Below are 14,638 nucleotides of genomic sequence, written 5' to 3'. Positions count from 1 at the left end.
ATAAATTACAAATAAAGCAATATAAATTTAGCAATACCTTACAAAAAATATAATTTTCACTTTTAGAGCAGAGGCAAGTTCTTCAGAACTGCGTGACGAAATAAATATAGCATGCAAGTCATTTTTATTAATTATAAAAGCTGACTTTACTAAAGAAATTTTGTTGAAAAATGAAATATGTTGAAAAAGCAGAAGCTTGCTCAAAAACAAATCTTCCTGAACATATCAATCCCTGAGATTTCTTTTTCTTTGATAAGTACCTAATCCCTCAAATATTATTCTATAACCAAATTACAGAACAATCTAATTACAATCTTCATTTACATCTTGTTTAATTTGATTGAAAATTTTTTCTGCCATTTTCAAATGGCAGAAAAATACATCAATGCAACTCTTTTTACTTTAGTAACTCAATTAATGCATATATTTTTATAAGACATATGAAGTGCTAAAACAAGAGTTACCAGAATATATGTTTAAATTGCCAATTAAAGTTATTAGCAAATAATCTAGTAGATATGACCTCCAGTTTTTGTTTCAATACCTGTAAGCATTAATTCTTTAGCGTTTTCTTAACTTTCATATATAGGCTTTCTTACATCAAAGAAACAGTTTCGTTGACATCATTAAATGGGAAAGTAGCACGGAAATTTCAGTACAACATTACAAAAGGGCACTTGGAAGGTTATTAAGATTAAAAATAAACAGTGGTAAAAAAAAGATACATAAATTTAAAATATAAAAGCATTAGACTCCACAACACAGCTGTAGAGAACAATACATGCAAGAAGCAAAACAGTTTGGAAAAACCATGCAGAGCATGACATGCTGCAGTTAACAAAGAGCAGCAAGCCCTGTAATATAATTATAATTTTATTAAATTATAATTTCATTAAATTATAATTATCCAGCTTATAATTTTATTAAAATTGCAGGGCCAGCTTACTCAGTAACAATTGCACTGTTTGCCTCAATTTTAACGTCTCCATTGTTAGTATTGAGATCATTTCCTCTGAAAAGAATGCAATATTATTTAAACAAAATTTACTTTGAAACTAAATTGCTAATAGCTATTTACCATAGTTCTCAAGTATATATATTTCTTATTTAGTTCATTCATTTTTAAATAAATAAGTGTTTGAAAATCATTTTTTTTTAAAAAGAAAACTTAGTTTACTGATTTATTTATTAAAAATAATAAATTAATATTTATATTAAATGGTTAAAAATTAATAAAGATAAACAAATGTTAATAATTGCAAGTTTTTCTGTCAGTGCTTTTGTACTTAAAAGTTATGTTTACTGTTTAATATTTTAAAAAATTTTCTCTAATTTAAATTTAAAAACTAGTGGATAAAATTGAACAACTATCTGCATGTTTCTTTTCTTTTTCATTATTATTTTTAACACATTATTATTGTTAAATTGCATTATATATTGAACTGTTGCAAAAATATTAAATTATTTTAATCATCAGTATATTTTATTCTGTTTAACATCCATTAACTTTCTGACTGCCAATCACTGGAACAAATTATAGTTGTGATGATTCGAACAGTATAGCATATAATAATTATATATTAACTATAATTATTAACACTATAAGTATAATTTGTGTGATAATTATTTATCCAATTTTGTTGTAACACTTATTAACTCACAGTGACAAAAGCAAAAATATAATTCAATTGTATGTCATCTTTCAACATGTGAGGTGAATAAACAAAAAGTTCATTTTTCAGTTTCTTGTCAGTGTCCTCTCATACTCTTGTATTGTATTAATAATTTAATATTTTTGCAACAGTTCAATATATAATGCAATTTAACAATAATAATGTGTTAAAAATAATAATGAAAAAGAAACATGTAGATAGTTGTTTAATTTTATCCACTAGTTTTTAAATTTAAATTAGAGAAAAAATCTTAAACAGTGAAAATAACTTTTAAGTACAAAAGCACTGACAGAAAAAGTTGCAATAAGTAACATTTGTTTATCTTTATTAACTTTTAACCATTTAATATAAATATTAATGTATCATTTTACAGAACTGCACAAATATCAATCACTTACTAAGATTGCATGAAATGCTCAAGAAAATAAAATAAAGAAGCTTAAATTAAATTTGTTTCGTTTTCTTCTTGACATATTTCAATGTTTTAAGGAATAAATATACCTAGAATATACAACAACCATCATAAAACTAACAAATATAAGCCATTAAATAACATAAAAACTAAATCAAAATTTAAACAAAAATCTCATCCTCAGACACAGAGGATCCGGCTGCCGAAATCAGTATTCTTTTGAATTAAGTGGAATTCATTGATTGCGAAGAAATTTATCTTTGTCAGGAAATAACTGAAATATTTTATGAATAACACACATTAAAAACATTTTCATATCAGAATATTCTCTAAAAATGCACAAAGTTTAATATTTTTTCAACCAATAGCTTATGCCATATGATAGTGAGAAGTGCGCACGTTGAAAATTTTCTGAAATACATCAGTAAAATCTTTTAACATAGGAGAAGGGGGGGGGAGACATGAATCAATATATCAACTTGAACTTATATGTTTGAAATATAAACAATAACAAGCATTTAACTTACCCTTTTCCATCTTCAAATGCTGCTTCTTTGGCTTTTTCGTTGACCATTGGTTTTGCACAAACTCTACTACGTAAAAAGAATACTAGGCCCCAGTGGTATCGGACGTAACACGTTATATCTATGACAATTAGGATAACCAGTACAATGGCAACAATGATGGCAAGTATTGCACCGGTGGACAGTGAACTTGGTACAGTACCATGGTAACCGTTGCTCGTACGATCGTGCTCAGACCCTATAGTATCAACAGCATATAAAATACATGCATTTAAGTTACAGATAAGAAGAAATAGATGCTTTAAGAAATTTAGATGCAAAAATTGTAGAATGTCACATCCACTTTTATCTGGTCTCTAACACAATTGGTCAAAAATAGCATTCACAAATAGAATCAATAAATATAAGAATATAAATCTAAATGTATTAGAAAGCGAAACTGCTGATTTGTAAACAATTTACATATAATCATTAATTTACAAAATTAACTATTTAAATTTTAGAAGCAATCAATAAATATTTTTCATTTACAAGCTAGTAAAATGTATAACAGTAAATAAATGCATAAATATAATTTAATACTATAGATAAAATACAGTACATACAAATTGATTTTGCAAATTATATAATTCATAAAACCAACTTATTTTCCCCGGATTTATCAATTTAAGAAAAATATGAGAAGAAATAAATGTGCATTTGGAATAAACCATTGTCCAAAAGATATCTTAAAATTTTTTAGTAATTTTACAACTGTTTCTCTTGAATTTTCAGCTATTTTTTTAAAGAAAGAAAATTACCTGCGAATTAAGACAGTTTGCTTTATGACTGAAATTTAGTTTCTATATTAAAATAAGTCAATATTTAATATTTGAATCATTGAATATAATTACCTTTGAATATTTGATTGTACTTAAATTCATTAATATTAATGGCAACAACTAAAGCTAATTTCAAAAAATTTAAGTTTTTTTTTCAATAATTAATAGAAAAGCAACAATTTAATTTAATTACATTGTTGTTTCATTAATCCACTACAATTAATGTGATGATTAAAAAAAACTGTAGTTTTCAATACATATGATTCCTTTTAATTGTTTCGCGGTTCAATCTTATTTATATATACAAAAAAAAATTAAAAAATAAAAAATGCATTGTCTTATAAACTAACATGCAAATTACGCTATTTTTTAAAAAATAAATAAATAATAGAATAAGCATTCTTATTAGAAAATTAATTATCTTATAATATTGTACAAAATAATCCTAATTAAAGTGGAAGTGTTAACATGATTTATTGAGTGAAAACTAAATTTTGCCTATTTAATATTTTTCATGGTTTCTCACTAACTCTGAACTCAATATTAGTAATAAAAAATTTTTTTAACTTAAATAAATTAAAAGAATATTTTTGAAATATACAGGGTATATGCTGCATTTCAGATTTTTAAATTCATGACTTTCCATGACTAATTCCAAGAATTTTTTATGAATTAACGAAGTTACTACTCCGCCAAAAACACCAGAATAAATTGAAAAAAGCATTATAATAACATTAATTGAAATGATAGGTATAATCAAAACTGTTATACTCTGCATTTTCATATTTATAGATTTTAAATTTTAAAAAGAGTAAAAAAAGAATTGAAGCAATAAAATAGCTGAAAAAAATACAAAAGCAAATAATTTTCTTCTTTTTTTCTTCAGAATTATATTCTAAAGATACTTTTCTTGTTCATCGAAATGGAAAGAAATACTCCTGATTTTTCTGTTCTCATTTCGAAATTAAAAAATATTCGTAAATGACTGGCTTGCTTCAGCTAGAATTTTAAATTGATAAAATAAAAAATAATAATGAAAATTCTGAAATCACGGAAGATTAAAACATAATTCGCTCTAGAAATGTTTTTCCTTTCATTTTTTTGAAAGAACACTCTAATTTTTAAAGAATATGATAAAAACCTTTTACATTTTAATAAAATATAAATATAACTGTGAGTGGGAATTTTGTAAGAAATTCTGATATTCGGAACTCCATAAAATTAAGGGGGTTAAATTTTAAAAATTAGATTTTTCGGCGACCTAAATCCATGACTTTCTATGATTTTTCTTTTTTTTTTTTTTTAAAGTTAAAATTATGGCATTTCATGACAAATTTTGTTCAATGCCAAAATTCATGACTTTCCAGGTGCACGGATACCCTGTATATATATATATATATATATATATATATATATATATATATATATATATATATATATATATATATATATATATAAACACTTCCAGATTAGTTAAGATCATCTAAAGTAGACTAGAATAGTAGAACACAGAAAATTGTTTTAATTGATCAGCACAAATATAGTATGCACTAAGCTGAAAATAGAAAGATAAGAATGTAGATAATTAATAAATAAAATAAAAAAAATTAGATAGTGCAAATAGTGTAAGAAGTCATGCAGTTAGGTACATGCAACAAGATAATAGAGAAAGGCTTAAAGAATATAAGATTATAGAGCGTGCGGGGGATTGAAAGGACAGCAAGGAAGAGTACCAGGCATGTGGATGTGAGAGCGACCCTGAGTACCTTTGCTGGGATCTAGAACAGAAAAAAAAGTACAAATAGCAAACACGCAGAATTATTAATGCCACAAAAGACAGTTACAATGTTAAACTAAAGGAAGTAACAAGGGGTTTCACAAATTTAAAAAATAGGTAGCATGTAATGGTTCCGTTTTACAATGCTTTTTTTCTTTCTTAATTGTATGAGATGTGTCAAGGCAAATTTGTCAGGTTTGTTTCTAATGCCTTTATGGGGTTCAAAATTGACTTGAGATTCATTTATCTTACTTTAGCTGATGATTTAATAGAGCTGATATCCTAAACATGATATTGTTATTATAGCTAATACTGATTACTAACTTCCCAACCCTTTATAACAACTGTTGACTTTTATAATATGCAAATCAGTTTTTTTTTTCTTCCCCTCTTTTAAATGTTAAGAGGGGTTGGACTGACTCAGAGAGTCCATCCTCAGCAATTGTTGGCCAACTTCTTTACTGTTGCATGCTTGTATCAGTTACAGTGTTAACAAAAAACATCCCCAGTAATACTTCTATTATGGGTTAAAGCCCACTTAACTTTGGCTTAACCTTGAGAAGTTCTTGTAGTTTTCCTCTTCATGCAAGTCAAATAAAGGTTTATTTCACTAAAAAAGTTTTCAATAACGGTCATTGCCTAGTTGCTTGATCTAAAAGTTTTCACTATTGTAAACAGAGATATATTTCATTTCTATTCATCATCAAGAATTCTATTCATTGTAAAAAATGTCTATAGTGGCACAGAAAACTTCACTTGTACACAACACACACACACAATTGTTCAAGATATGCTGCAGCATAAAATATTGCAGTGATTGTGCAAATAGCTTTTGTGAGTTTGTGGTAGTGCATAGCATAGAAGCCTTTTAAAAAAATTGCAGCTTCAGTGAAGTGCACTTAAATTACAAACATTTTTACAAATGTGAATGAATGATTTGTGCATAAGTAATATTTTTTGAGAAATTATGTTTTATAATTAATTTTTTTTAATCTCCTACAACAAAATCTGTGAATTTATAAGGCTCTTTAACTATTTTTGAATTTACTATACTAACTATAATTTATTTACAAATTTTATGTATAGATATATATATTGAATCAACAAATAATTTTTAATTAATTTAATTTTCCTTTATTTTCTACCCCATTTATTTGAAGCTAAGGCTTTCTTAAAATATAATAATTCATAACTTTTACAGGCTACAACTTTTTTAACGTCTTTGTTACATCAAAATCGATTACTATTTTTGAATTATTATACAGGCTACCACAGATTATTTATAAATATATATACAGTAGAGTCCCGAATAATCGAGACCTGATTGTCCAAGTTTCCGCTTCACCCGAACTATCAAATATTTCAAGGATTTTTTTTTGTTTCAGTTTATTTTTTATTTTTAAAACTACCAGCAAAAAAAAATTCTGAACTTTATCCTCCAAATACTCAGGAAAACAAGCTGGCGGACAACACCATACAACCGATGAAATTATCGTTAATATTGTCAATAATAAAATAAACCTAACAAAGATGATGAAGACAGTGATGATGAAAATCAACCTATAAAAATCTCTCATACAGATGGACTAAAAGCTATCGAAAGTGCTATTGAATATATAGAACAACAAGGAGACATCAGCCTTCCTGTTATCCCTAAAAAAAAATGGTGAAACATTGCGTAGAAAAGCGAACATGTAACTAAATGTTAAACAAAAAATGATTCAAGACTTTTTAAAGTAAAAACTCCTTAATTCTTGCAAAGTATGATCTTTAAGTCTTTTTAAGTGCGCTTTTAAATTATAATATGAACTGTATGCCGTGTACTCGTATAAATTTGTATTTGTTACATATATTACTTTTATACGTACTCCTTTTCTTTCCTTTTTTTATACTCTTCGCTTAAACAGAATTTTTCAGTTATCCGAGTTAGTCGTAATCCACATTAACTCGGATAATCAGGACTTTACTGTATGTATATATATATAAAAACTAGTTCATTCTACACTAAAAGATATATATATATCATAATCAACAAAAATTTTTAATTAATTTAATTTTCTATGTTATTTTTAACCCTGTTTATTTGCAGCTAATTCTTTCTCAAAATTCATAACTTTCACAGGCTACAGCTTTTTCAGGTCTTTGTTTTTACATCAAAATACATATAAAGTGAAAGAGGGGTGTGTAAAGAAGAAAGTGTGCAGTTAGTAAAAATTCATTAAGAAAAGACTGAAAACATAAAAATTAATGACACCCATACCTGCTGCTGTCTGGAAGACCATCGTGGCATCTTGACTGAATCCAATGTCGTTTTTGGCTCTGACTTCAACTTTATAATAAGTACTAGGCTTTAACCTTGTCATTTCAAACAAGGGAGCATTTTCCCAATCTCTAATATCTTTTACAACAGTCTCTCCTACTCTTCGCCAAGCACCATTCTTTTTTTCTGCCTGAAGAATTAATGTATATTATAGAAAGAAGAATTAAAAAATTTAAAAATTACGTCATGATGAAGTATAAAAAAATTTATATACAACAAAGTTGCTACTGAAATGGAAGAATAAATTTCAAGGTCTCCATATACATTTCAAAAAAAAAAAAAATCCAATCTAACGTCAAAGTATGCACTGACATTGCTGTGGACAAAACATATAATGAAACACAAAAAAAAAAAATTGGGTTTAAGAAATTCAACCGACTTAGCAAGTGACACATACGGGGGAATCCCGGATTTACGTTGTCTGTTACGACGTAAATCGCTTCCTGCATCATTTTCTGCTGATTCGTAAAAATTTCACATGATCTTTTTAAAGAAAATCCCGCTTTGCAAGCTCAACTCAGTTTTTCAGTAAAAAGATTACAAGGCTACTTGGAGTTCCCTTGTCTTCTGGATTGGGTTTAAAATTACAAGGCTACGGAGTTGAACATTAGTGAAACTCCATAACATTTGCAAACGCAAACCATCAAAAAATTACGGATTAATAGTGAGTATTGAGAAGGATATAATTATATTTTTTTTTAATTTAAAATCAAAAATCATGTTTTTTAAAGTAGTTCATCGTGTACACTTAAATTTTTGAAAAATATATATTTTTTTTAAAAAACAACCCGATTTTGCGTTATCCCGCTTTGTGTGTTTTTTAATGCTCTTCCGACAGAAAATGTGAAATCGAGGTTCCACTGTATAATGAAACAACGGCAGAGTATACAAAAAGTGACACTTTTAACAAAATCTTACTTCAAAATAACGAAGTTCAAAATAATCAATTTTTCTGCCATTATCGAGAGGGACAGTCCATCGAATGGAGAACCGATCTGGATATGTGCTAACTTTTCCTCCAGGAGTAATGAATTTAGGCGGTTCAGGAGCTGATTCTGCAGGCATTTCTATTCTTCTTTCATCACTATATTCACCAACACCGACTTCATTTCTGGCAGCAAATTGAAACTTGTATGTAGTGCGAGGTTTGAGATTCTCAAGTACATATGGGAATCCTGAAACATAAGAAGTAAAAAAAGTAAATAAAGGCATAGATATGTACATTAAATAACAGAGATGCACAACCTATGGCCTGCAGATCAAGACTGGCCTCTAAATATTATGATTTGGCATAAACAGTTTTTGTAATTTATTAAAAATATATAAAGTCTTAAAAAAATATAAAAATTAAGAAGGTATTTATTTATTTTTAAAGCCCAAGAAAAAATACAACAGTAGAAAATTAATTTCGTTAATTTTATTGGTCATCTTGTTTGTTGTCAATTTTTGTTTAAATGCAACCCTGAAACTATTTTCTTTTTCAGTCTTTATTTGATGCCATAAATTCAGCACTTGCGGGGAAAAAGTGATTTTTTACAAATTTCACAATTTATATCTTATTATGATTTGTATTATGAGCGTTTATACATTTACTTCCAATTAGGATCTAAGAGCACCTTACATTTTTATAGTTACAGTATTATCTAACTTATGTTAACTCCCAAAACGGCATTTTAAGTTTTTGTTGGCCACTATCAAAAAAGGGTTGTGCATTTCTGAATAACTATACCAACTAACTTAGATAAATTATAAGCGCTTAAGAAAAACTCATTAAAAAGGTACATAACTTATCAAATTAACTACCAGAATTATCATGTAACATAAAACAAATTGTTGCGCATAAAGTAAAATATTTTATGAGTTAAACAACAAAAATGAGCTAGAGAAAGTTACTTAACACCAGTTTCAATTATAACTGTGCAAATTGACACAATAGAGAATAAAATATTGAGAGATATGAGATCATTCTCTTTCTTTCTTATTATAAATTAAGTACAATAAGAATTTATCTAACATCAGTCACTCAGAAATAAAAGTTCAAATGAAATTGATATCTTAGGAGCTTGACAGATATAGTAAATTAAGTGTTTAGAAGAAAATGGAGCACTCTTTAAAAAAAAAAATACTAGAAAATATTATATTATTACATTACTATCAACACATTGTTGTTTTTAGAATACACAACTTATTTAAGATTTCTTATATCAGTCAATCTAAGTTGTATTTATCAGATACAGAATAAATAGGTTTATAAACATTAAAAAATGTGACAAAATTTACCTAGTCCTTAAAAAGAAAACATGATTTGAACTTTATTTTAACTTTTGTCTCATGTTATTTAGTGAAATATATGCTTGTAAATACAAAGTAGTATAACTAAAACCATCAGCTAAGTGTATTATACGTTTGAAAATTCACAAAAAGCTAAAATCAATGAGAAATTATTAAAGGTAGAAATAAATATAATGAATGAAGAGAAAAGTATGGAGTATTAGTAAACAGTTCAATAGTATCTTTGTTGTTAAAACACAAGACCCTAACAATTTAAAGAGAAAACAATATATTATATCTTATAAATTTTCTTCAACTAATAAAAGGGTTAAAATTAATTAAAAATAAAATGGCGGTAATAAGGATTTTAACGCCTTACTTAACAATTATCTCTATATATTAAGTTAAGGGGTTAAAAGTAACAAATAATGTTTAGTAATAAATCTATTAGTATGTAGAATTTTGTAAAAAAAAAATCATTCTTGTATTTCCACATTTGGATTAGTTTATGTAAGTCAAACATAGAATGCAAAAATTAATAAATCTTACAAATATTAAATTTGAGATTTTGACTTATATATTAAAAACCAGTAGAATTTTATTTACATATAAATTATATGTTTAAAATTTCGCAATATTTGAGAAATTAATTTATATATTTATTTTTTACATACCTCCCAACATTAGACATGGCATTTTTTAGGCTAAGAGTAAAAATTTGATACATCATGCATAATCACGTAAGTCAAATATTAATCTTAAGAAGATTTTTATAAACCATTATTTATAATTACTTTAACTATTAACACTCAACATCAGTATTGAGGAATAAGAGAAGTATTTTGCTATCAGCGGATATTTTATTGCAATTTTTTTTTTTTTTTAAATTTCTTCAACAAATACAGAGAAATTTGAGAATATACGGGTAAATAGGAGATAGTCGTAAAATACAGAAGTCTTCGTTAAAAAACAGGAGACTTAGCAGACATATTTTTATCACTTTTTGTAGTGGGAATTTTTGGTGGATTAAAAGAAACAAAAGCTGGCTACTAAGTTTCATCAATAATACATAATAAATATTAAATCTGTTCAAACCTTCACTCCATTCTTGAACTGCAGGAGCATCATAAGGCTCATTTTCTTCATGGTATTTGACAACATAGGCACGAATTGGCAATCCTCCATCATCTGCTGGCTCTCTGAACTCAAATGTAATGGTTGTGGCAGTTTTTTTAATGTCAGTTATTCCTTGAAGGGATGATGGTCTTCCTGAAATTACAAAAGCGAAATTCTTGTTACTGAGTTTATATATATATATATATATATATATATATATAGAGAGAGAGAGAGAGAGAGAGACATTTATGTAACTTATGAACAAAAAGCTACAGTAATTTGTAACACGTCAAAATTGATACGCTACTTAGGCTTAAAAAAAATTTTTTTTGCAATAATTTTATTCATTGAAAAAACTGAATTATTAATTTATTATACAAATATTTTTTCATCAGATATTTTTTAGTTATTATTACGTCCATAACTTGACAAATTAAATTTAAGTTTGCAAAAGAGTGAAGATATTAAATATGTTCTGATTTGAAATATAATCACAAATTCAATTTCTGGAAGAAGAAAAAAAATAACACTGTCAAATAATTTTAAGAATGCTTGTGTTTAGAGTAGGTTAAGAAAAAAAAATTTTTTTTTATTACTTTGCATCAATTCTTGAGCAACTAATATTAGAACAGACAAGACTTTTCGTTAACTAGTAATACCAATTAACACAAATTAAATTCTTTTCGTGTAATCAATACTTTAATCTATAACTCAAATGCGGCACAAAAGATATTAACAATCAAAAATACACCTAAACAAACAAAAATTGTTGCTGTGAATTATTTTAGTGAAGATTAAGGATTACACTTGAAGATAAACATTTTCCAGCATTAATAATTGGAAAGCTACAAGAAAACATACTAATAGGCAATTGCATTCGTGCTATAAATACTAAATTTCTATAAATTTTATGGAAATATTTGGAACAAATTTAACTGTTAATGAACCAGAAGCATTTTAAGTAGAATACATAATAAGAAATAAAAAATTTGTATCTTAAAAAATAATATACAAATGTTTTATTTCTCAATATTTATGCTAATTAACATTAAATAATGTAAAACAAATTTAGGAAGGGGGATATTTCCGTATGTGATCTGTCTCGCCAACTACAATCGCCAAGATGCCAAATAGATGCAAATTTTTTTTTAAAAAAACATAGATTTTTTCCCGGGGTGGCTACAAGTTATACCTTTCGAGTTGGTCCCTTTCTGTGATGTTATTTTAGTTTTCCGCGGGCCACTGCCAGGAAGTTTCCAAGAGTTGGCAATTATTCTGCCACAGATCACGATACGAAAATCTCCCCAACAGAAGTATTTATAAATTGCAATGAATAAATGAGTGAATGAAAATGTACTCACGCGCTTCTAAGAGATCAATATTAATGTACTGTGATCCAAGGGAATTTTCAGCTTGGCACTTGTAAGTTCCATAAATATTTTGACTACCTCGTATATCACTTGGTGGACGAACCTATACAAACATATTAAAAAATAAATAATCTCTTTAGGATTAAAAGAAAAATTAAATAAACCAATCAGCACATAATTTACTGGAAAAAAAAATTTTTTTTTTTTGATCCTTACCTTTGAAATAACTCACTACTTTATCCTTATAACTGTAAAATCATTTTAGTATAAAAGCTACTAACGTTTATTAAAAGAATGAAATAACAAATAACTTCTTGGGAGTTCAAAAATATTTTTTTCATTCATTTAATTAAATTATAATTTGTATAAACAATTGAAAAATTATTTTACATAAGAAATTATGAGTATACTATAAAAACACTTTAAGAGAAAATTTAAAAAACATTCAATTTTATGGATTTGCGATCATGTTATGATTGTGAGTAAATTTATTTTGTCCAGTCAATCAACAAAATGATGATTTCTCAAATAAAAAAATGCTTAGCATAAAAATATTCCTGATGTTCCAATACACACACACATAGACATTAGAAAACTAAATTTTTCAGATTTACTGACATTCAATATATTTTCCCATCTAATAAACTACTCTCACCTGTAAATTACTTTCAGCAGATCGACCATGAACTGTATAGGTATCATCATCTTGTATTTTCCTCTCATTAAAGAACCAAGAGATAGTTGCATTTGGTATAGATTCTGCAATGCATGTAATATTAACAGAGTTTCCATTCCAGGTTTTTACAGAAGTGGTGGGAGTTAATGACATCACAGGTGCAACTATAAAAAAGGTTGATACTTATGAATTCCATCAAAGCTTTCATGCACACAAAAAAGATTAATAACCATTTGTTTTGAAACTAAATAAATTAAAGTACACAAAGGAATATGAATAAATAAAAAATACAGATTTATTTATTAAAGCTGATTTATAATTTAACTTCAAATGTTTCAATTGTGCAAGTGCAATTAATAGTCTAAAGTAATTTAAATGGTAACTTTAAAAAGCATTACTGATCATTTACTTTATTAATTTAGATAAATCAAATGAAGAAATGCTAATGCCTACTTAAATATAGGTTTGCATTTTTAAATCTGCTTTTAGTATACATATAAATTGTCAGATTTTGTTAAATTTTATTACCTGGAAAAGCATGTCAATTATAATTTTTAAAAAAATTAATTTTAAAAGGAATCACTTTCACTTTTGATGTGTACATCTTATTAAAAATTGAATAATAACAACTTTAAAAAGTATTATTCTAAAAATAGTTCATAAAATTGAAAATAACTATTTAAAATATCAATTCTAAAATTGCTCGAAAACAATAAGAATAAGTTAGAGAAGGAGGAGAATGGAGGAGGTATTAAATAAATTGATATAAAAACTTATATTGAAAGCTTACATTCAACTTGAAGGTGACCAGCACGTTCTGCTTGAGCTCCTTTGTTTTCTCCAGCACAGTAATACAATCCATCATCATTTCTTTCAACTCTCTCGATAGTTAAAGTTAAAACAGCTTCATCAGATTCAGTTTTCCTATTAATGATTACTCGATCATCCTATGAAAAAGAAGAAACGGTTACTTGATTTTTGTCGACATTTTTTTTAAGTAAAAAAGAAAAAATAACAATAATAAAAGTTATCAAATACTTTTAAATTTTTAACATTTTTTATAAGTTTCAGGGGTCTGTCCAGACCTTTCGTGAAAGGTTCGGTTTTTAGAGATGCAACACAAAATTAGAGATGCAACACACAAATATTCGGTATTTAGCCTATACTGCTGAACGCAGAGTATTCATTTCGGACGAATAAAGGAAGAATCGTCTGCCGAAGACAAAACTTAGTTCGTTTACATCTGTCTTTCTTTCCCCCACCCCTCTGGGAAGGGTTTATTTGATTAACAAAACAATAATGAAGATAAACAACTTTGTGAAGGGTCCGATTATAAGATAAATTATTTTGTGAAGGGTCCGTTTTTATGAAAAGATATTTTGTGAAGGGTTCATTAACGGAGCCAAATTTCTTCTAAACAGACCCTTGAGTTTATGGAAAACTATAGCATTTCCCATACTATCCTTGTTTTCTTTTTTTATTATTTTTTTTTAATAGATAGTTGAGATTGTTGGACATTTTTTTCAAAAATTTACCACAAAATGAAGAAGATTAACTACTTGAAATGAAGAGAAGACTTGAAGATTAACTATTAAATGGTTACAGGAGATTTAAAATTAAAATAAAAATTTAAAAAAAAAAAATAAGAAAAAGTTTTAGCGCTAGATGAAATTTCAAG

The 14,638-nt window shown here is 26.9% G+C and overlaps 1 protein-coding gene across 9 annotated transcripts in view; it reads right to left on the bottom strand.

Annotated features, from left to right (window-relative positions):
* The window catches only part of LOC107436358 (fasciclin-2), an 81,864-nt gene that overhangs the window by 8,013 nt on the left and 59,213 nt on the right, over nt 1–14,638 (bottom strand). For 2 of the 9 annotated variants that reach the window (XM_016048037.4, XM_016048041.4), the window contains exons 8-16: nt 13,751–13,907; nt 12,940–13,124; nt 12,276–12,387; nt 10,894–11,067; nt 8,446–8,702; nt 7,468–7,657; nt 5,164–5,208; nt 2,613–2,847; nt 947–1,012 (exon numbers count right to left, since the gene is read on the bottom strand). In XM_016048037.4, the coding sequence (XP_015903523.1) occupies nt 947–1,012; nt 2,613–2,847; nt 5,164–5,208; nt 7,468–7,657; nt 8,446–8,702; nt 10,894–11,067; nt 12,276–12,387; nt 12,940–13,124; nt 13,751–13,907 (1,421 nt within the window). The remainder of the gene's footprint in view (nt 1–946; nt 1,013–2,612; nt 2,848–5,163; nt 5,209–7,467; nt 7,658–8,445; nt 8,703–10,893; nt 11,068–12,275; nt 12,388–12,939; nt 13,125–13,750; nt 13,908–14,638) is intronic. The other 7 variants (XM_016048040.4, XM_016048042.4, XM_016048039.4 and 4 more) reach the window with 4 other exon arrangements.

This window comes from Parasteatoda tepidariorum, chromosome 8 (assembly GCF_982258835.1).
Source record: "Parasteatoda tepidariorum strain Cologne lab strain chromosome 8, Ptep-v5.0, whole genome shotgun sequence".
NCBI classification, from domain to species: domain Eukaryota; kingdom Metazoa; phylum Arthropoda; class Arachnida; order Araneae; family Theridiidae; genus Parasteatoda; species Parasteatoda tepidariorum.
This window is presented reverse-complemented; position numbering and strand designations above follow the sequence as displayed.